This window comes from Ranitomeya imitator, chromosome 5 (genome assembly GCF_032444005.1).
Source record: "Ranitomeya imitator isolate aRanImi1 chromosome 5, aRanImi1.pri, whole genome shotgun sequence".
NCBI lineage: Eukaryota > Metazoa > Chordata > Amphibia > Anura > Dendrobatidae > Ranitomeya > Ranitomeya imitator.
The window spans coordinates 345,067,505-345,088,834 of record NC_091286.1 but is presented as its reverse complement, the minus strand read 5'-3'; the positions used below and the strand labels follow the sequence as shown (position 1 = coordinate 345,088,834).

The 21,330-nt window shown below is 44.1% G+C and overlaps 1 protein-coding gene across 1 annotated transcript in view; it reads right to left on the bottom strand.

Annotated features, from left to right (window-relative positions):
* Positions 1-21,330, bottom strand: part of UBE3D (ubiquitin protein ligase E3D) — a 350,228-nt gene that overhangs the window by 116,837 nt on the left and 212,061 nt on the right. The window contains exon 9 of the mRNA XM_069726444.1: positions 11,999-12,131. Coding sequence (XP_069582545.1) covers positions 11,999-12,131 — 133 coding nt within the window. The remainder of the gene's footprint in view (positions 1-11,998; positions 12,132-21,330) is intronic.

The following is a 21,330-nucleotide window of genomic DNA, read 5'->3' as shown; positions in this document are numbered from 1 at the left end:
CCCAAAGGAATAGGCAGCCCCCACATATAATGACTGTTAGCAAGATGAAAAGACAAACGTAGGAATGAAATAGATTCAGCAAAGTGAGGCCCGATATTCTAGACAGAGCGAGGATAGCAAAGAGAACTATGCAGTCTACAAAAAACCCTAAAACGAAAACCACGCAAAGGGGCAAAAAGACCCACCGTGCCGAACTAACAGCACGGCGGTGCACCCCTTTGCTTCTCAGAGCTTCCAGCAAAAGATAATAACAAGCTGGACAGAAAAAACAGAAAACAAACTAGAAGCACTTATCTAGCAGAGCAGCAGGCCCAAGGAAAGATGCAGTAGCTCAGATCCAACACTGGAACATTGACAAGGAGCAAGGAAGACAGACTCAGGTGGAGCTAAATAGCAAGGCAGCCAACGAGCTCACCAAAACACCTGAGGGAGGAAGCCCAGAGACTGCAATACCACTTGTGACCACAGAAGTGAACTCAGCCACAGAATTCACAACACGAGTCTTTCCGTCCTCACTGGGTAGGACCTTGGCGGTAAGTCCCATTGGCCAGTCATTACGATGAGCCTCTTTGTCCTTTAAGAGAGCGAGGTCTCCTTCTTGGAGATTGGGACTGGGCGTCTGCAATTTGTGATGGTTTTGAAGCAAGTGCAAATATTCAGTCTTCCAGCGATGCCAAAACACGTTAGCCAGATGTTGTACTTGCCTCCACTGACGTTTGTAAATGTCCTTGTTATCGAAATTCCCAGGCGGAACTGTAGCAGCTCCAGTCTTCTGTGTAAGAAGTGTAGCTGGAGTAAGGATCGATGGAGCATCGGGGTCGGATGATACTGGAACCAAAGATCTAGCATTTATTATGGCTGACACTTCTGCGAGGAAAGTGACCAGAACTTCATGAGTAAGGGGAAGTTTATGGTCCAGCAACATGGAGTCGAGGATCCTTCGTGCAACACCAATCATGCATTGGAGGGTTGAATACCCAAGTGCATCCATTGTCGGACAAGAAGTTGTCAAACTGCAGTTCCTTGCAGACTCCTACAAAGTTTGCGCCACAGTCGGACCGGAATTGCTTGGCAGGTCCCCGGATGGAAAAGAATCTTCTTAGGGCATTGATGAAGCTGGAGGTATCCATGGATTCAATTATCTCGATGTGAACTGCACGGATACTGAGACAGGTAAATAGGACAGCCCACCGCTTACTGTTCGCGGCTCCTCCACGGGTTTTCCTGGTAACAACCGACCATGGCCCGAAGACGTCTACACCAACATATGAGAACGGTTGGTCCGTGCTCAGTCGATCTGCTGGGAGGTTCGCCATTTGTTGTTGTTGGTGTTTTCCTCGTAACCTTCGACACTTGACACATCTATCGAGAACTGAGGAGACGCACCTTTTCATTCCCATGATCCACAAGCCAGCAGACCTGATGGCACCTTCAGTAAGATGTCTGCCTTGGTGCTGTACTCGTTCGTGATAGTGCCGAATCAACAGAGTAGTGACGTGATGTCGACCTGGAATGATGATAGGGTTCTGCTCCTTATCGTATAGGTCTGATTTACTTAAACGTCCACCCACTCTTAGAAACTTGAGATGATCGACTACTGGGTTCAAGTCGAGTAGGGTGCTGTTTTTGGACACACTGACTCCCTTGGTAATACTGCCAATCTCATGTGAATATTCTTCTTGTTGCACACACCTGATGATGACTTGTTCAGCATGGTCTATGTAGTCGGCAGTAAGACGACTCTTACACACGTGCCAACCATGGCACCCTGAGAGCTTGTCCTTTGTAAAATAGCGAGCAATGTGGATAAGATGATCTACAGTTCGTACAACGGAGGACCAGCTTGAGAAGCGTTCAAAGCGGTGAGACTTCAAACCTTGCCTAGATGTCATTGAAGTATAGTGAGCAGAGATAGTTTGTCTTATCTCCTTGTCAGATTCTGGTTCCACCAGCTGATAAGCATTTTTGGTGTTGTTAGCACAGAAATCTTCGTACAGGAGACTAGGAGGCGCCAACCACATGTTATCACCAAGCTTAGAAGCAGCTGTGAGTCTTGTACCTCGGTCGGCTGGGTTTAAATCGGTGGAGATGTGATGCCACTGCTCAGGGGTAGAAAAACTTCTGATGCGCTCTACTCTGTTGCTCACATATGTATAGAACTGCTTCGTTTGGTTGTGTATGTACCCGAGTACCACCCTGCTGTCTGTGTAGAAGGTAAAGGAATCAATTGTAATGTCCATTTCGTCTCGTACAACTTCAGCAATTTCTACTGCCAATACCACAGCGCAAAGCTCGAGTCTGGGTACGGAGTGTGCAGGCTTTGGAGTTAATTTGGCCTTACCCAGGATGAAACCACAATGTACCTTATTGGCTCCTAAGGTCATCAGATAAGCTACTGCGGCTATGGCTTCAGTAGATGCATCAGAGAAAATATGGACTTCTCTTCTGATTGCAGTCAAAGGTGATCTTGGAGAATAACAACGTGGAACTTGGAGTTGCTGTAAGAACTCCAGAGACTTCTTCCATGCTTCCCACCTTTGCTGTTTCTGATTTGGAAGCGGGGTGTCCCAATCCGTGTTCTCGGCCGTAAGCTGTCTTAACAGTATCTTGCCTTGAATTGTGATGGGTGCTACAAACCCGAGAGGATCATAGATGCTATTTATGACAGATAGGACTCCTCGTTTGGTAAAGGGTTTGTCATAGGGTGACACTTGGAAGGTGAAGGTGTCCCGTTTGATATCCCACAGTAGACCAAGACTGCGCTGTGTTGGAGGAACATCAGAACCCAAGTCGAGGTCTTTTAGGTTTGTGGCATGGTCCTCAGATGGAAACGCGTTCATTACCTCTTGACTGTTAGAGATAATCTTGTGAAGTCTGAGGTTTGATGTGGATAGCATTTCCTGTGTCCTGGAGAGTAGGTCAATTGCATCTTCACTTGTGGGCAAGGACTTGAGCCCATCGTCCACGTAGAAGTTCTTTTCTACAAATTGCCGAGCATTGGATCCGTACTCTCTCTCACCTTCCTGGGCTGTCCGTCTCAGACCATAGATCGCCACAGCAGGTGAGGGACTATTGCCGAAGACATGGACCTTCATCCGGTAGTCTATGACCTGATTGTTGACATTGTTGTCTTTGTGCCATAGGAACCTAAGATAGTTTCTGTTGTCTTCTTTCACGATGAAGCAATGAAACATCTGCTGAATGTCGGCCATTATGGCGACAGGTTCTTGTCTGAAGCGGATCAGTACTCCAAGGAGGCTGTTGTTCAGGTTGGGCCCAGTTAGGAGCAGGTTATTGAGAGAGAGGCCTTCAAACTGAGCACTGGAGTCAAACACGACTCTGATCTGATTAGGCTTGCGAGGGTGATAGACACCAAAGGATGGAAGATACCAACATTCTTCTCCCTCCCTCAGTGGTGGCGCAGGTTCAGCATGATCTCTGTCAAAGATGTTCTGCATAAAGTCAATGAAATGCTTCTCCATCTCTGGTTTCCTCTATAGGGTACGCTTTAAGGATGAGAACCTTGCAGTTGCTTGCTGCAGGTTGTTCGGCAACCTCACTCTTGGGAAACGAAAGGGTAAAGGAGCTACCCAACTGTTGGAGTCATCTTGAGCAAATTCTTTATCCATAACCTTTATGAATTCTTTATCTTCCCTTGTGGGTGCCAACTTGTTGTCACTACTTGTAGAGGCGAACACTGATGACCCGAGGTTTTCATCCCAAGGCTGGTGCGTGTTCATGTTGTTGAAGGATTTCTGTTGCCACTTGGTGTTGCTCACTTTCTCTTTCACCCAGTAGTGATGTGGGCATGGTTGGAAATGGGTGCTGTGACCATTTGACAAGATGTGTGTTTTGTAAGAGGAGATGTTAGGTCTCTTCATTTTGTGTATGCAAACATTGCCTACGATTACCCAGCCTAGATCTAAGCGTTGGGCAAATGGTGCATCATGTGGTCCGTTAATTTGCTGACGTACCTTGTGCAGCCGGAGAATGTCTCTGCCCAGCAGAATCAGGATATCTGCATTGTTGTTGAGGGCTGGTATCTTGTTTGCTATCCTCTTGAGATGTTGATGATGAAGAGCAGCCTCTGGCGTTGGGATCTCTTCTCGATTGGATGGAATCTGGTTGCACTCGACCAGTGTAGGTAACGGTATCTCGACGGTGTTCTCGAGAGATGTCGCTGTAAGAATACTGGCCCTTCTCCCAGAAACCTCTGTAACACCACTGTAGGTACCTAAGGTGTAAGGGTAAGCATTTCCCTCTAAGTTAAACATATCAAAGAGTTCTGACCTTGCAAGTGATCGGTTGCTCTGATCATCCAGAAGGACATACACCTTCACGGCTTTCTCTGGGTGACCGTTGGGATACACGTTCACCAGGCAAATCTTCGCACAGGACTTGTCCCAGAGGTCTTCTCCGCAGACTTCTGTGCATGAAGAAGATATTGTGGTATGGCTTGCAGTTTGAGCTGCGTCCTCCCCGCCATGGCTCGTGGTGGGGGAAGGAGTAAGTGTAGAGTCAGGACGGAATGGGTGGAGTGCTTGTACGTGGTCCTCACTGTCACACTCCATCCACTTAATTGTAGTTTTAGAGTCTTTAGCAAGGTGTTCAGTAGGAGCACAACATCTGTAGCATACCCCGAACTTCTTTAGAAGCTCCTTGCGTTCTTGGAGCGGTTTCTTCCTGAAGCCGATGCACTTTTTTAAGGGATGTGGCTTCTTGTGGATGGGACATTCACGATTTGGGTTCTCTATCTTTTCACCCTTGTTACTCTTGCCTGGGGCTGATGTTGGTAAGGGAAGAATATCCATCTTCTTCACTGACACTGGACCCCTGCGGTTTCTGTCATTCGAGCGTGCGCTGACGTATTTAGAAGGAGGTGATGCTGGGCCACTGGATTCTTCGTAGGAAAAGCTTGGGTCGTTCTTACGCTCTGCCACGTCTTTTATAAACTCACAGAAGTAGGAGAATGGAGGAAATGACACTTGATGGTCTTTCTTGTATTTTGACCCTAGTGTAGTCCACTTTTCTTGTACGTTGTACGGTAGCTTGGAGATAATGGGATTTACTCCACGAGCAGTGTCCAGGTAGCTGAGGCCAGGTAGGTGGGTGTCTGCCTTGGACAGCTGGAGCTCTAACAGCAAGTCACTGAGCTCTAGGAACTTTGAACTGTCTTTGCTTGATATCTTTGGAAAACTCTGTAATCGCTTGAACAGTGCATCCTCTATGGCTTCTGGACTGCCAAAGTTTTTCTCTAGTCTTTCCCATGCAGCCATGAGACCAGCCGTTGGATTACTGATATGTACTGACCTGAGTCTCTTGACACGCTCTGTGGATTGTGGTCCTAGCCATCTGATTAGCAGGTCCAGCTCTTCGGTAGCAGTGATGCCAAGGTCACTAGTTACGGTTCTAAAGGAATTTTTCCAACCTCTGTAATTTTCAGGTTGGTCGTCAAACCTTGTGAGACCGGTTTTAGTAAGTTCGCGGCGAATCATGTACCTTGCGAAGTCGGACATGTCTGTTCTTTCTGACTTAGGATGCACGAATGTAGGCTGAGCAGTGTTGTACATAGGGGTGGAGACGTCCTGGCCTTGAAACGTGGGTAAGTATGGAGTGGCATATGCATTTAGTCCAGCAACCGGTTTGGTGGGTATAGTTTCTGCTACATGCGGAGCTGGCACTGCGCTGTTGTCGAGAGTATAATGACCTGCCGGCATATTGGGTTGCGTGTAGATATTAGCCTGTGGAGTTTGGTGAGATGCGGGGTCTTGGCGCATACTGGAATACGAAGGAAGTTCAAGTTTGGGAGCATTGTACGGACCTTGAATGCAGGGTTCTGTAAGTGGATCGGAATCCTGGTGCCCTGGAGAAGCATTAACGCCATCAGGAGTGTTAGTAATGATCTGTGGTTCGCCATTTTGGCTTAGCACGTAGTCTCTTGTGCGTTCAATAGGGTCTTCTGCCTCCACTTCACACAAACTGATGCTGTCTCTTTGACTCCCACTGATAGCTCGCTCCAGGATCCTTAACTCTGCCATGGCTGTCGCGTGCTCACATTCCTTCTTCAGAGCTTCCTTGCGTGCTGCATCCGCATCCATTTCTGCTCTCTTTTGTGCTGTGGCTGCATCCATTTCTGCTCTCTTTTGTGCTGTGGCTGCATCCATTTCTGCTCTCCATTGCGCAAAGGCAGCTTGTATCCTAGACGTTTCTGCCTTAGCACGTGCTCTTATAAGCTGCTCGCTGAGAGTGGAATATTTTGATGAACTTGACCTAGATGAGCGTTTTGAGTGCTTGGACAATTTAGATGAGCGAGTTGATGCATCTGGTGTCCGTGCAATTTTAGCCTCTAACTTGGTTTTAATGTCACGTACGGTGCAGTCTCTTTCAGAATTAAGCTGCTGGAAACTTTGCAATTCGTTTAAAGTCTCTGGCAGATTCAGTTTTTTCAGGAGAATAATGTATTGGTCAGTCTTCTCCATATACATTTGGTATGCTGTGCATAATTGTTCTACGACTCCCTCAAGTGGTAACTCATGAGAAGCATGTTTTGATACAGTGTCTGTGATTCAGCACTTTCTCCCACAGTGAAGACACATCACTATACACGACACATTTTGCAGTCTCTAAATTCTCCATGACTTTCCATGTAGGTTTGACTGTACGTTTTCCCCTTTCACTAGCTGGTGGATGGGGATCTGGGTCTCTTTCCTGTGTTTGTAAGTCTGGTAGGGACATTGTATTCCTTGCTTCAGACATGATTTGATTGCAGGCAGGAAGAGTGGACGATGAGGGTTATACTTCTCCCTGTTTATCTGCAGTGTGTGCTTCTATGCACGCTGGGGTCTGGCTGGGAACTGGGTTACTATCTATCTGGGAAATGTCCCTTTCCACTGAGGTTCAGCACAGACCTTGAGTTACTGTCTCTGAAGGCAGGCTATTCCTTTTTACCATTCTGACTCATGGATATGTAGAACGTAGTGGTGCCTGGATAGACCCTTCTTTTTAGGCGCTTCCGTATTCACCTGTACTCACGTTCATACCGATTAATCAAACAGCTTAACTCAGCCACGATCTCATGTAAGAAGACTCCAGGAAAAGAGGGTTGCTTTAACTGAAATTCTTGTATTATGATGAAAGTAGCAGGTAAAAAGGAATATTCAACAGAGGACATGTAGTAGGATGCATACAGATGGAGGAATGATGACAAAATGGAGAATAAGGGCGAGAACAAACATACATCACAGGACAACAGTGAGAGAGTTGGGCCAAAATACAGGGAAAGGCAAACTTCTGCCTAGAAAGAAAGATCAACACAAGCAATGCAAACATTGAATGATTTCCCAAGTCGTGAGACATGACACTAGCATCCTGTTCTAATAGAAAAGTACTTCGCATTAGAACTTCCACGGGCGTATGAACATTATAATTTTTTGGATTAAAGTAACTGTTAAAATTGTAATAAGTACTATAAGACAAATCTACTTAATTCAATATTACAATTAATAAGCTCATCTTTTCTTATAATACAGAAGTTTAAGTATGCATATCAGCAATTTTGCAACTAATTGATGAAAGTGGAAGGCAGGGCCTTGCAATGAACACAACTTTATATATTGGCTCTACAGATTCCGCTAAACGTCATTCTTCTACTAAGTGAACATTGTGTTTGCAAGTATAGCATATACAGTGAGTTCTACATACCTAGAAGGAATCTGAGGACTAGGTTTGATTTATGGAAAATACGATCCTGTAAAAGCTGCAAGCTTTCCAAATAACAGTTTACTTTACACTGACCTTTCTAAAATAGGCTCGTATGGTATTAAAGCAAATCAATCATAACAAAATGGCCTATCATTACACACACAATATCTCAGTAAATCAGAGTTTCTGTTTTAAGAGAGGGCTTTTGTGAACTCTATGTACAGTTAGGTCCATATATATTTGGACAGAGACAACATTTTTCTAATTTTGGTTCTAGACATTATCACAACGAATTTTAAACAAAACAATTCAAATGCAGTTGAAGTTTAGACTTTCAGCTTTCATTTGAAGGTATCCACATTAAAATTGGATGAAGGGTTTAGGAGTTTCAGCTCCATAACATGTGCCACCCTGTTTTTAAAGGGACCAAAAGTAATTGGACAGACTCAATAATTTTAAATAAAATGTTCATTTTTAGTACTTGGTTGAAAACCCTGTGCTGGCAATGACTGCCTGAAGTCTTGAACTTATGGACATCACCAGACGCTGTGTTTCCTCCTTTTTGATGCTCTGCCAGGCATTCACTGTGGTGGTTTTCAGTTGCTGCTTGTTTGTGGGCCTTTCTGTCTGAAGTTTAGTCTTTAACAAGTGAAATGCATGCTCAATTGGGTTGAGATCAGGTGACTGACTTGGCCATTCAAGAATATTACACTTCTTTGCTTTAATAAACTCCTGGGTTGCTTTGGCTTTATGTTTTGGGTCATTGTCCATCTGTCTATAACCAAAATTAGAAAAATGTTGTCTCTGTCCAAATATATATGGACCTAACTGTATGTGAAGGAGGGTAAGCAAGAAAACGGTTTATTTCTTCGTTTATTTTTATTTCTTTGTTTTTCTGCAATTTATATTTCTTTGCCCAAATTCAAATATTTTAGTAATTTATAGAGTATCTATTATTTAAACTATAGCGTTAATGATCAACATTGTATGTATCCTATCCTTACACATAAGTACAGTCCCATACAATATCCTTAGATTGAATATTATATCCTATAGGAGGCAATGCGGTTTGGTTCAAATGTGCAATTGTATTGCTTCCATAAAACTCCATGGAGTCAAAATCGAAACAGCCTCTTTTGGGCACAAAAGGTATAACAGCAACTAAACAGTTCATTCAGATGGCACATATATGTCAGTGAGGGCTCAGCCGAACAGATCACATCCCTTTCTACCATAGCAAACTTTACACAAAGAAGAGGTATAGTCCTACCAGTCTAAGTATGCCTTCCAGCCTTAGTTCCAGCAGCCTTCAGGGGCAAATAGAAGTATTGAACTCTGTGCACAGTTCACAATGGACAGGCTGCAGCTTCCACATGTTACTCTGCTGTTCCAACACACAGACTGTTCAGCTTTCCTAGCTGACTTGTGCAGTCTCCATTCAGAGAGAGACCCTGGCTTGACTATCTACCAGCTACAGTTATCATTTTGGCTGGTCACTCACCAGCTTAACACACTCCACTCTGCCCATCATCCAGCAGACTGACAAAAGGTGAACCCATTTCCTGGTTTTCAAAGGTGGCCAGGTGCATTTAATGAAGACCTGCAGTGCTAGGATATAACCCAGCCCAATAAAATCTAGAATATGTGATTTAGTTTTGGGCTTCACATTTAAAAAAACGATATTTGAGAGTCAGTTAAAAGGTAGGCAACTAGATTATTAGCATGGATGGAAAGCCTCTGATATGATGAGCGGTTGGAAAAGTTGGGATTGATTAGCTTAGAAAGGCTATTCTGACAGCTAACTAGGTTCTTTACAGTTAGAGCAGTCAAACTGTGGAATGCCCTAACACAAGAGGTAGAAATGGCTAGAACAGCTTTTAAAAAAGAATGTATGCTTTCCTCAGCAGAAATGGCATTGTGAGATTTAGTGACAAAGAATGTATAATTGGTGGAAAAAGATTGAACTTTATGGACCTAGGTCTATGTAACTATGTAAGGTGAACCCATTTACTGGTTCTTAGTCAAAGGTAGCCAGGTGCATCTAATTAAGATCTGCAGCGCTAGGATTCAACCGAGTCCTACCTGGCTTTCCAATAAACTCTAATGCATATATTGTAAATGGTGTCAGAAATACAGCAAGTCATAACAGTTTGCGGATTCTGACTAAAACAGTTGTCCAGCACAACTCATGCGATAGGTCATCAATATAAGATTAGTAGGGGTCCAATATCTAGCACCGCCACTGATTAGCTAATATCTGCTCTGGCAGTGGCCAGGTGTCAGTCAACGCAGCGCAACACCATACATTGTTAACTAGCCGTAATCGAATATACTGCAGTTCATCTTGATGGTTTTTGATAAAAATGCATTTTGAGCAGTTAAAACACACACACACATATATTTTTTCTTTTTTTCTTTGGTATGTATGTATGTATGTATGTATGTATGTATGTATGTATGTATGTATGTATGTATGTATGTATATATATATATATATATATATATATATATATATATATATATATATATACACACATATATACATACAGTGCCTACAAGTAGTATTCGACCCCCTGCAGATTTAGCAGGTTTACACATTTGGAATTAACTTGGCATTGTGACATTTGGACTGTAGATCAGCCTGGAAGTGTGAAATGCACTGCAGCAAAAAAGAATGTTATTTCTTTGTTTATTTTTTTTTTAAATTGGGAAAAGTTTTTTCAGAGGGTCATTTATTATTCAACCCCTCAACCCACCAGAATTCTGTTTGGTTCCCCTGAAGTATTAAGTAGTAGTTCAGGCACAAAGAACAATGAGCTTCACATGTTTGGATTAATTATCTTTTTTTCCAGCCTTTTCTGACTATTTAAGACCCTCCCCAAACTTGTAAACAGCACTCAAACATGGTCAACATGGGAAAGACAAAGGAGCATTCCAAGGCCATCAGAGACAAGATCGTGGAGGGTCACAAGGCTGGCAAGGGGTACAAAACCCTTTCCAAGGAGTTGGGCCTACCTGTCTCCACTGTTGGGAGCATCATCCGGAAGTGGAAGGCTTATGGAACTACTGTTAGCCTTCCACGGCCTGGACAGCCTTTGAAAGTTTCCTCCCGTGCCGAGGCCAGGCTTGTCCGAAGAGTCAAGGCTAACCCAAGGACAACAAGGAATGAGCTCTGGGAAGATCTCATGGCAGTGGGGACATTGGTTTCAGTCAATACCATAAGTAACGTACTCCACCGCAATGGTCTCCGTTCCAGACGAGCCCGTAAGGTACCTTTACTTTCAAAGCGTCATGTCAAGGCTCGTCTACAGTTTGCTCATGATCACTTGGAGGACTCTTGAGACTGACTGGTTCAAGGTTCTCTGGTCTGATGAGACCAAGATTGAGATCTTTGGTGCCAACCACACACGTGACGTTTGGAGACTGGATGGCACTGCATACGACCCCAAGAATACCATCCCTACAGTCAAGCATGGTGGTGGCAGCATCATGCTGTGGGGCTGTTTCTCAGCCAAGGGGCCTGGCCATCTGGTCCGCATCCATGGGAAGATGGATAGCACGGCCTACCTGGAGATTTTGGCCAAGAACCTCCGCTCCTCCATCAAGGATCTTAAGATGGGTCGTCATTTCATCTTCCAACAAGACAACGACCCAAAGCACACAGCCAAGAAAACCAAGGCCTGGTTCAAGAGGCAACAAATCAAGGTGTTGCAGTGGCCTAGTCAGTCTCCTGACCTTAACCCAATTGAAAACTTGTGGAAGGAGCTCAAGATTAAAGTCCACATGAGACACCCAAAGAACCTAGATAACTTGGAGAAGATCTGCATGGAGGAGTGGGCCAAGATAACTCCAGAGACCTGTGCCGGCCTGATCAGGTCTTATAAAAGACGATTATTAGCTGTAATTGCAAACAAAGGTTATTCCACAAAATATTAAACCTAGGGGTTGAATAATAATTGATCCACACTTTTATGTTTAAAATTTATAAAAATTTAACTGAGCAACAAAACTTTTTGGTTTGTAAGATTTATGCATCTGTTAATAAATCCCGCTCTAGTTTGAAGTTTGAAGGCTCTAACTTATTTGCATCTTATTAAACCTGCTAAATCTGCAGGGGGTTGAATACTACTTGTAGGCACTGTATATATATATATATATATATATATATATATATATATATATATATATATATATATATATATATATATATATATATATATATAGTAATTGCTACTACAGACAATGTTAAACTATTTGTGCTATATTACATTATAAAGTATTATAAGGATTTAATTACCTTCCATTCGTTCATAAAACGTAATGAATGTGGTAAAGTGGAATTGTTAAGGGAGAGCAGCAAGATCAGTTCAAGGCAGGTACTGGGGGGGAATGTAAGCGAATGGGCTCCATTCATCCATTTATCCTCAAACCTGAAAATGATAAAAGACTTTATTAAAGATAACTGGACTCAGTTAGCATAAAGTTGTTAGCCTGCAAGGAAAGAAGAAAGACCTTTTTGTAGCAGATGCTTTCACATTAGTAACACAGAAAACGGATTAGCACAGATCTTGGCTTTGGAATTACCTTTTAATATCTTTTCTGGAATTAGTCAATTTAACTGTGGAATATTCGCCATTAGAAAAATGTTAAACTTTTTCATTATGTTTTAGTCATGTTGTGCTGCTGCTCTTCTATCCCCTCTTGGGTCCCTTTAATATTTCACTATATTACAGAACTAATAAAAGCAGGAGGTAGAAAAGTACCTGATGTGAATTCTGCTCCATTTTTAAGACAATTAGCAAGCATTGTGCAATCAATCTGTCCATTTACTGGATTTACAAGTGCTGGCCACATAACAACTGAACTGGTATTTGTCCTGAACTCAACTGCATTCGACTTGCGGATGGGCACCATATGTTATTGGATTACCAGTTTATCATATCTTAAATATCCTTCCTTATCAAAGAAGTTCAGACTAAATAGCGTACTTACAGTAAAAACTAACAATCACAAAGAGCTTTTAGATTGTCATGTAGTAATCTTTGTCAAATCTTTCCCTTCAAAGTTCAGCCTTCTAAATGGCAGATCAATTCACCTTTCTAAATCACTAAGGCTACGTTCACATTTGCGTTGTGCGGTGCTGCGTCGGCGACGCAACGCACGACGCAAACCAAAACGCATGCAAAACGCATTGTTTTGTGACGCATGCGTCCTTTTTTGGCATGATTTTGGACGCAAAAAAATGCAACTTGCTGCGTCCTCTGCGCTCTGACGCGTGCGCCAAAAAAGACGCATGCGTCACAAAACGCAATGCAACGCATGTCCATGCGCCCCCCATGTTAAATATAGGGACGCATGCATCGCCGCGGCTGCGCCCGACGCAGCCCGGCAAAACGCAAATGTGAACGTAGCCTAAAAGAAATTTGTTATCATGGTCTGCCATGTTAAAAGCTATGTAAGCTAGAGGAAGAAAGAGAAAAAAAACTAAGTTTTCAGGCTAAAAATATATACCGTATTTATTAATTACACATAAGTAAACCATTAAGATATATCATATAAAAAGACAGACAGGACTGGTCACAAGATAGAACAAGAAGCATATGCACTTATAGGAGCAATGAATCAAATGGACATGCAAAAATGAGTATACAGTGGGGGAAATAAGTATTTGATCGCTTGCTGATTTTGTAGATAGAATATCAAAACTAAAATCCAGAAAATCATATTGCATAAATTCTATAAATTTGTCAGCATTTTTCAGTGAGAAACAAGTATGTGATCCCTCTGGCAAACAAGACTTAATACTTGGTGGCAAAACCCTTGTTGGCAAGCACAGCATAAAGACTTTTTTTGTAGTTGATGACTAGGTTTGCGCACAAGTCAAGAGGAATTTTGGTCCACTCATCTTTGCAGATCATCTCTAAATCATTAAGATTTTGAGGCTGTCACTTGGCAACTCGGAGCTTCAACTCCCTCCATAAGTTTTCTATGGGATTAAGGTCTGGAGACTGGCTAGATGACTCCATGACCTTAATAGGCTTCTTTTTGAGCCACTCCTTTGTTGCCTTGGCGGTATGTTTTGGGTCATTGTCTTGCTGGAAGACCCAGCCACGACCCATTTTTAACCCCTTTCTGACCTCGGACGGGATAGTACGTCCGAGGTCAGATCCCCTGCTTTGATGCAGGGCTCCGCGGTGAGCCCGCATCAAAGCCGGGACATGTCAGCTGTTTTGAACAGCTGACATGTGCCTGTAATAGGCGCGGGCAGAATCGCGATCTGCCCGCACCTATTAACTAGTTAAATGCCGCTGTCAAACGCAGACAGTGGCATTTAACTACCGCTTCCGGCCGGGCATGACGTCATCGCCGACCCCGTCACATGATCGGGGGTCGGCGATGTGTCATGATGGTAACCATAGAGGTCCTAGTGACCTCTATGGTTACTGATCACCGGTGGCTGTGAGCACCACCCTGTGGTCGGCGCTCACAGCACACCTCCATTTCTGCTACATAGCAGCGATCAGCAAATTGCTGCTATGTAGCAGAGGCGATCGAGTTGTGCCTGCTTCTAGCCTCCCATGGAGGCTATTGAAGCATGCCAAAAGTAAAAAAAAAAAAGTTAAAAAAAATGTGAAAAAAATGAAAATATAAAAGTTTAAATCACCCCCCTTTCGCCCCAATCAAAATAAATCAATAAAAAAATCAAATCTACACATATTTGGTATCGCCACGCTCAGAATCACCCGATCAATTAAAAAAAAGCATTAACCTGATCGCTAAACGGCGTAGCGAGAAAAAAATTAGAAACGCCAGAATTACGTTTTTTAGGTCGCCGCGACATTGCATTAAAATGCAATAATGGGCGATCAAAAGAACGTATCTGCACGAAAATGCTATCATTAAAAACGTCAGCTCGGCACGCAAAAAATAAGCCCTCAACCGACCCCAGATCACGAAAAATGGAGACGCTACGAGTATCGGAAAATGGAGCAATTTTTTTTTATTTTTTTTTTAGCAAAGTTTGGAACTTTTTTTCACCACATAGATAAAAAATAACCTTGTCATGTTAGGTGTCTATGAACTCGTACTGACCTGGAGAATCATAATGGCAGGTCAGTTTTAGCATTTAGTGAACCTAGCAAAAAAGCCAAACAAAAAACAAGTGTGGGATTGCACTTTTTTTGCAATTTCACCGCACTTGGAATTTGTTTCCCGTTTTCTTTTACACTACATGCTAAAACCAATGATGTCATTCAAAAGTACAACTCGTCCCGCAAAAAATAAGCCCTCACATGGCCAAATTGACGGAAAAATAAAAAAGTTATGGCTCTGGGAAGGAGGGGAGTGAAAAACGAACACGGAAAAATGAAAAATCCCAAGGTCATGAAGGGGTTAATATCCTGGTGGAGGGAAGGAAGTTGTCACGCAGGATATAATTGTACAAGGCTCCATCCATTCTCCCACTGATGTGGTGAAGAAGTCCTGTGCCCTAAGCAGAGAAACACCTCCAAAACATAATGTTTCCACCTCCAGGCTTGACAGTGGGGATGGTGTTCTTTGGGTCCTAGGCAGCATTTCTCTTCCTCCAAACACGGCGAGTTGAGTTAATGCAAAAGAGATCAATTATTGTCTCATCTGACCACAGCACCTACTCCCAATCACTCACAGAATCATCTAAGTGTTCATTGGCAAACTTCAGACGGCCTGCACACGTGCCTTCTTGAGCAGGGGGACTTTGTGGGCACTGCAGGATTTTAAACCTTTATGGCGTAATGTGTTACCAATGGTTTCCATGGTGACTGTGGTCCCAGCTGCCTTGAGATCATTAACAAGTTCTCCCCGTGTAGTTTTAGGCTGATCTCTCACCTTAGGCTACTTTCACACTAGCGTTTTCTGCAATCCGTCACAATGCGTCGTTTTGCAGAAAAAATGCATCCTGCAAAAGTGCTTGCAGGATGCGTTTTTTCCCCATAGACTTGTATTGACGACGCATTTGCGACGGATTGCCACACGTCGCATCCTTCGAGCGACGGATGCGTCGTGCTTTGGCGGACCGTCGGGAGCAAAAAACGCTACATGTAACGTTTTTTGCTCCTGACGGACCGCTTTTTCCGATCGCGCATGCGCGGCCGGAACTCCGCCCCCATCTCCCCGCACCTTACAATGGGGCAGCGGATGCGCCGGAAAAATGCATCCGCTGCACCCATTGTGCAATGCAGCAAACGCTAGCGTCGGAATCTCTCCCCGACGCATTGCGACGGGGAGATTCCGACGCTATTGTGAAAGAAGCCTTACTCATGATCAAGGATACCCCACGAGGTGAGATTTTGCATAGTGCCACAGATCAATGTCGATTGACAGTCATTTTGCCAGAACTCTTAATGGTTGGTGGGCAAACTTACAAAATCAGGGAAAAAGGGATCAAATACTTATTTCCCCCACTGTACATAAACTTGCACTCTGTGGTGTTATGGCATGTAAACATGAAATATATGAAATTTTAATAGCGTTAGGCTACGTTCAGACTAGCGTTGTGCGCCGCTGCGTCGGCGACGCAACGCACGCAAAAACGCGCCAAAACGCACGCAAAAACACTTGCCAAAAATTGGACGCAAGAAAAATGCAACTTGTTGCGTTTTCTTGGTCCGACGCTTGCGGCAAAAAAGACGCATGCGTCGCAAAACGCAACAAACAAAAACGCATGCGTCCCCCATGTTAAACATAGGCTGAAGCCTGCATTTATTGATAGGAAGTTCCCTGTTGCAATTAAAACAGCCACAGTCTGGAGGGTGAAGTGCTTGGTATTAGGACTCGAAGGAAAACCCGAAAATGGACCCTCTGGGTTGCAGCTCTAAAGCCCCCGAGGGCGACACGGAGCAGGCACGGCAGAGACAAGTGGCAGGCACGGCAGAGACACGGGGCAGGTACGGTAGAGACACGGGGCAGGCATGGCAGAGACACGGGGCAGGCACGGCAGAGACACGGGGCAGGCACGGCAGAGACACGGGGCAGGCACGTCAGAGACACGGGGCAGGCACGGCAGAGATACGGGGCAGGCACGGCAGAGACACAGGGCAGGTACGGCAGAGACATAGGGCAGGCACGGCAGAGATACAGGGCAGGCACGGCAGAGACACAGCGCAGGCACGGCAGAGACATATGGCAGGCACGGCTGGAACACAGGAAAGGAAAATGGAGATAGGGAGCCAGAGTACAAGGGAGAGCGCCAGCAAGAATGCTAGCGTCACCGATATAGATAACCAGGCATCATACCTCGTACAAATGCCGAGTAGAAGTACCCGGAGGGCGCCACCATGATGGGGGGGAGCCACCGGGTCATGAACTCCCAGAGAGCCTAGCAGCGGGAAAAACGCGACCGCGCATGCGCGAAGCGCTGACGTGCTGTGACCCCGACAAGACAGGTGGCGGCGGCGAGGGACCCCATCGGAGACACGCCGGAGAGAGGAGACGGACGGGTAAGGACCCGAGGTCGTGACACTTGGTTAGAGAGCCAATATACAAATAACAAAAGAATGATGATGACCCAAAGAACAAGTCCCTACTGTCAAACATGGAGGTGGAAACATTATGTTTTGGGGGTGTTTCTCTGCTAAGGGCACGGGACTATTTCAAAACAACAATGGGAGAATGGACGGAGCCATGTCTGTAAAATCCTGAGTGACAACCTCCTTCCCAGGACATTAACCCCTTCATGACCCAGCCTATTTTGACCTTAAAGACCTTGCCGTTTTTTGCAATTCTGACCAGTGTCCCTTTATGAGGTAATAACTCAGGAACGCTTCAATGGATCCTAGCGGTTCTGAGATTGTTTTTTCGTGACATATTGGGCTTCATGTTAGTGGTAAATTTAGGTCAATAAATTCTGTGTTTATTTGTGATAAAAACGGAAATTTGGCGAAAATTTTGAAAATTTCGCAATTTTCACATTTTGAATTTTTATTCTGTTAAACCAGAGAGTTATGTGACACAAAATAGTTAATAAATAACATTTCCCACACGTCTACTTTACATCAGCACAATTTTGGAAACAAAATTTTTTTTTGCTAGGAAGTTATAAGGGTTAAAATTTTACCAGCGATTTCTCATTTTTACAACGAAATTTACAAAACCATTTTTTTAGGGACCACCTCACATTTGAAGTCAGTTTGAGGGGTCTATATGGCTGAAAATACCCAAAAGTGACACCATTCTAAAAACTGCACCCCTCAAGGTGCACAAAACCACATTCAAGAAGTTTATTAACCCTTCAGGTGCTTCACAGCAGCAGAAGCAACATGGAAGGAAAAAATGAACATTTAACTTTTTAGTCACAAAAATGATTTTTCAGCAACAATTTTTTTATTTTCCCAATGGTAAAAGGAGAAACTGAACCACGAAAGTTGTTGTCCAATTTGTCCTGAGTACGCTGATACCTCATATGTGGGGGTAAACCACTGTTTGGGCGCACGGCAGGGCTTGGAAGGGAAGGAGCGCCATTTGACTTTTTGAATGAAAAATTGGCTGCACTCTTTAGCGGACACCATGTCACATTTGGAGAGCCCCCGTGTGCCTAAAAATTGGAGCTCCCCCACAAGTGACCCCATTTTGGAAACTAGACGCCCCAAGGAACTTATCTAGATGCATAGTGAGCCCTTTAAACCCCCAGGTGCTTCACAAATTGATCCGTAAAAATGAAAAAGTACTTTTTTTTCACAAAAAAAGTTTTTTAGCCTCAATTTTTTCATTTTCACATGGACAACAGGATAAAATGGATCCTAAAATTTGTTTGGCAATTTCTCCTGAGTACACCGATACTTCACATGTGGGGGTAAACCACTGTTTGGGCACATGGTAAGGCTCGGAAGGGAAGGAGCACCATTTGACTTTTTGAATGAAAAATTATCTCCATCGTTAGCGGACACCATGTCGCGTTTGGAGAGACCCTGTGTGCTTAAACATTGGAGCTCCCCCACAAGTGACCCCATTTTGGAAACTGGACCCTCCAAGGAACTTATCTAGATGCCTAGTGAGCACTTTAAACCCTCAGGTGCTTCACAAATTGATCCGTAAAAATGAAAAAGTACTTTTTTTTCACAAAAAATTTATTTTCGCCTCAATTTTTTCATTTTCACATGGGCAACAGGATAAAATGGATCCTAAAATTTGTTGAGCAATTTCTCCCGAGTACGCCGATACCTCATATGTGGGGGTAAACCACTGTTTGGGCACACGGCAGGGCTCGGAAGGGAAGGCGCACCTTTTAACTTTTTGAATGGAAAATTAGCTCCAATTGTTAGCGGACACCATGTCGCATTTGGAGAGCCCCTGTGTGCCTATGCAATGGAGCTCCCCCACAAGTGACCCCATTTTGGAAACTAGACCCCCCAAGGAACTTATCTAGATGCATACTGAGCACTTTAAACCCCCAGGTGCTTCACAGAAGTTTATAATGCAGAGCCATGAAAATAAAAAATAATTTTTCTTTTCTCAAAAATGATTTTTTAGCCTGGAATTTCCTATTTTGCCAATGGTAATAGGAGAAATTGGACCACAAATGTTGTTGTCCAGTTTGTCCTGAGTATGCAGATACCCTATATGTGGGGGTAAACCACTGTTTGGGCGCACGGCAGGGCTCAGAAGGGAAGGCACGCCATTTGGCTTTTTAAATGGAAAATTAGCTCCAATCATTAGCGGACACCATGTCGCGTTTGGAGAGCCCCTGTGTGCCTAAACATTGGAGATCCCCCACAAATTACCCCATTTTGGAAACTAGACCCCCAAAGGAACTAATCTAGATGTGTAGTGAGCACTTTGAACCCTCAAGTGCTTCACAGAAGTTTATAACGCAGAGCCATGAAAATAAAATAAAAAAATTATTTTCTCAAAAATGAATTTTAGCCCGCAATTTTTTATTTTCCCAAGGGTAACAGGAGAAATTTGACCCCAAAAGTTGTTGTCCAGTTTCTCCTGAGTACGCTGATACCCCATATGTGGGGGTAAACCACTGTTTAGGCACATGCTGGGGCTCGGAAGTGAAGTAGTGACGTTTTGAAATGCAGACTTTGATGGAATGCTCTGTGGGCGTCACATTGCGTTTGCAGAGCCCCTGATGTGGCTAAACAGTAGAAACCCCCAACAAGTGTCCCCATTTTGGAAACTAGACCCCGAAAGGAACTTATCTAGATGTGAGGTGAGCACTTTGAACCCCCAAGTGCTTCACAGAAGTTCATAACACAGAGCCGTGAAAATAATAAATACGTTTTCTTTCCTCAAAAATAATTTTTTAGCCCAGAATTTTTTATTTTCCCAAGGGTTACAGGAGAAATTGGACCACAAAAGTTGTTGTCCAGTTTCTCCTGAGTACGCTGATGCCCCATGTGTGGGGGTAAACCACTGTTTGGGCACACGTGGGGGCTCAGAAGGGAAGTAGTGACTTTTGAAATGCAGACTTTGATGGAATGGTCTGCGGGCGTCACGTTGCGTTTGCAGAGCCCCTGGTGTGCCTAAACAGTAGAAACCCCCCACAAGTGACCCCATTTTGGAAACTAGACCCCCCAAGGAACTTATCTAGATATGTGGTGAGCACTTTGAACCCCCAAGTGCTTCACAGACGTTTACAACGCAGAGCCGTGAAAATAAAAAATCATTTTTCTTTCCTCAAAAATGATGTTTTAGCAAGCAATTTATTTTCTCAAGGGTAACAGGAGAAATTGGACCCCAGTAATAGTTGCGCAGTTTGTCCTGAGTATGCTGGTACCCCATATGTGGGGGTAAACCACTATTTGGGCACACGTCGGGGTTCGGAAGTGAGGGAGCACCATTTGAATTTTTGAATACAAGATTGGCTGGAATCAATGGTGGCGCCATGTTGCGTTTGGAGACCCCCTGAAGTGCCTAAACAGTGGAAACCCCTCAATTCTACCTCCAACACTAACCCCAACATACCCCTAACCCTAATCCCAACTGTAGCCATAACCCTAATCACAACCCTAACCCCAACACACCCCTAACCACAACCCTAACCCCAACACACCCCTAACCCTAACCACAACCCTAATTCCAACCCAACCCTAAGGCTATGTGCCAACGTTGCGGATTCGTATGAGATTTTTCAGCACCATTTTTGAAAAATCCGCGGGTAAAAGGCACTACGTTTTACCTGCGGATTTTCCGCGGATTTCCAGTGTTTTTTGTGCGGATTTCACCTGCGGATTCCTATTGAGGAACAGGTGTAAAACGCTGCGGAATCCGCACAAAGAATTGGCATGCTGCGGAAAATACAACGCAGCGTTCCCGCGCGGTATTTTCCGCACCATGGGCACAGCGGATTTGGTTTTCCATATGTTTACATGGTACTGTAAACCTGATGGAACACTGCTGCGGATCCGCAGCCAAATCCGCACCCTGTGCACATAGCCTAATTCTAAAGGTATGTGCACACGCTGCAGAAAATGCTGCGGATCCGCAGCAGTTTCCCATGAGTTTACAGTTCAATGTGAACCTATGGGAACCAAAAATCGCTGTACACATGCTGCGGAAAAACTGCACGGAAACGCAGCGGTTTACATTCCGCAGCATGTCACTTCTTTCTGCGGATTCCGCAGCGGTTTTACAACTGCTCCAATAGAA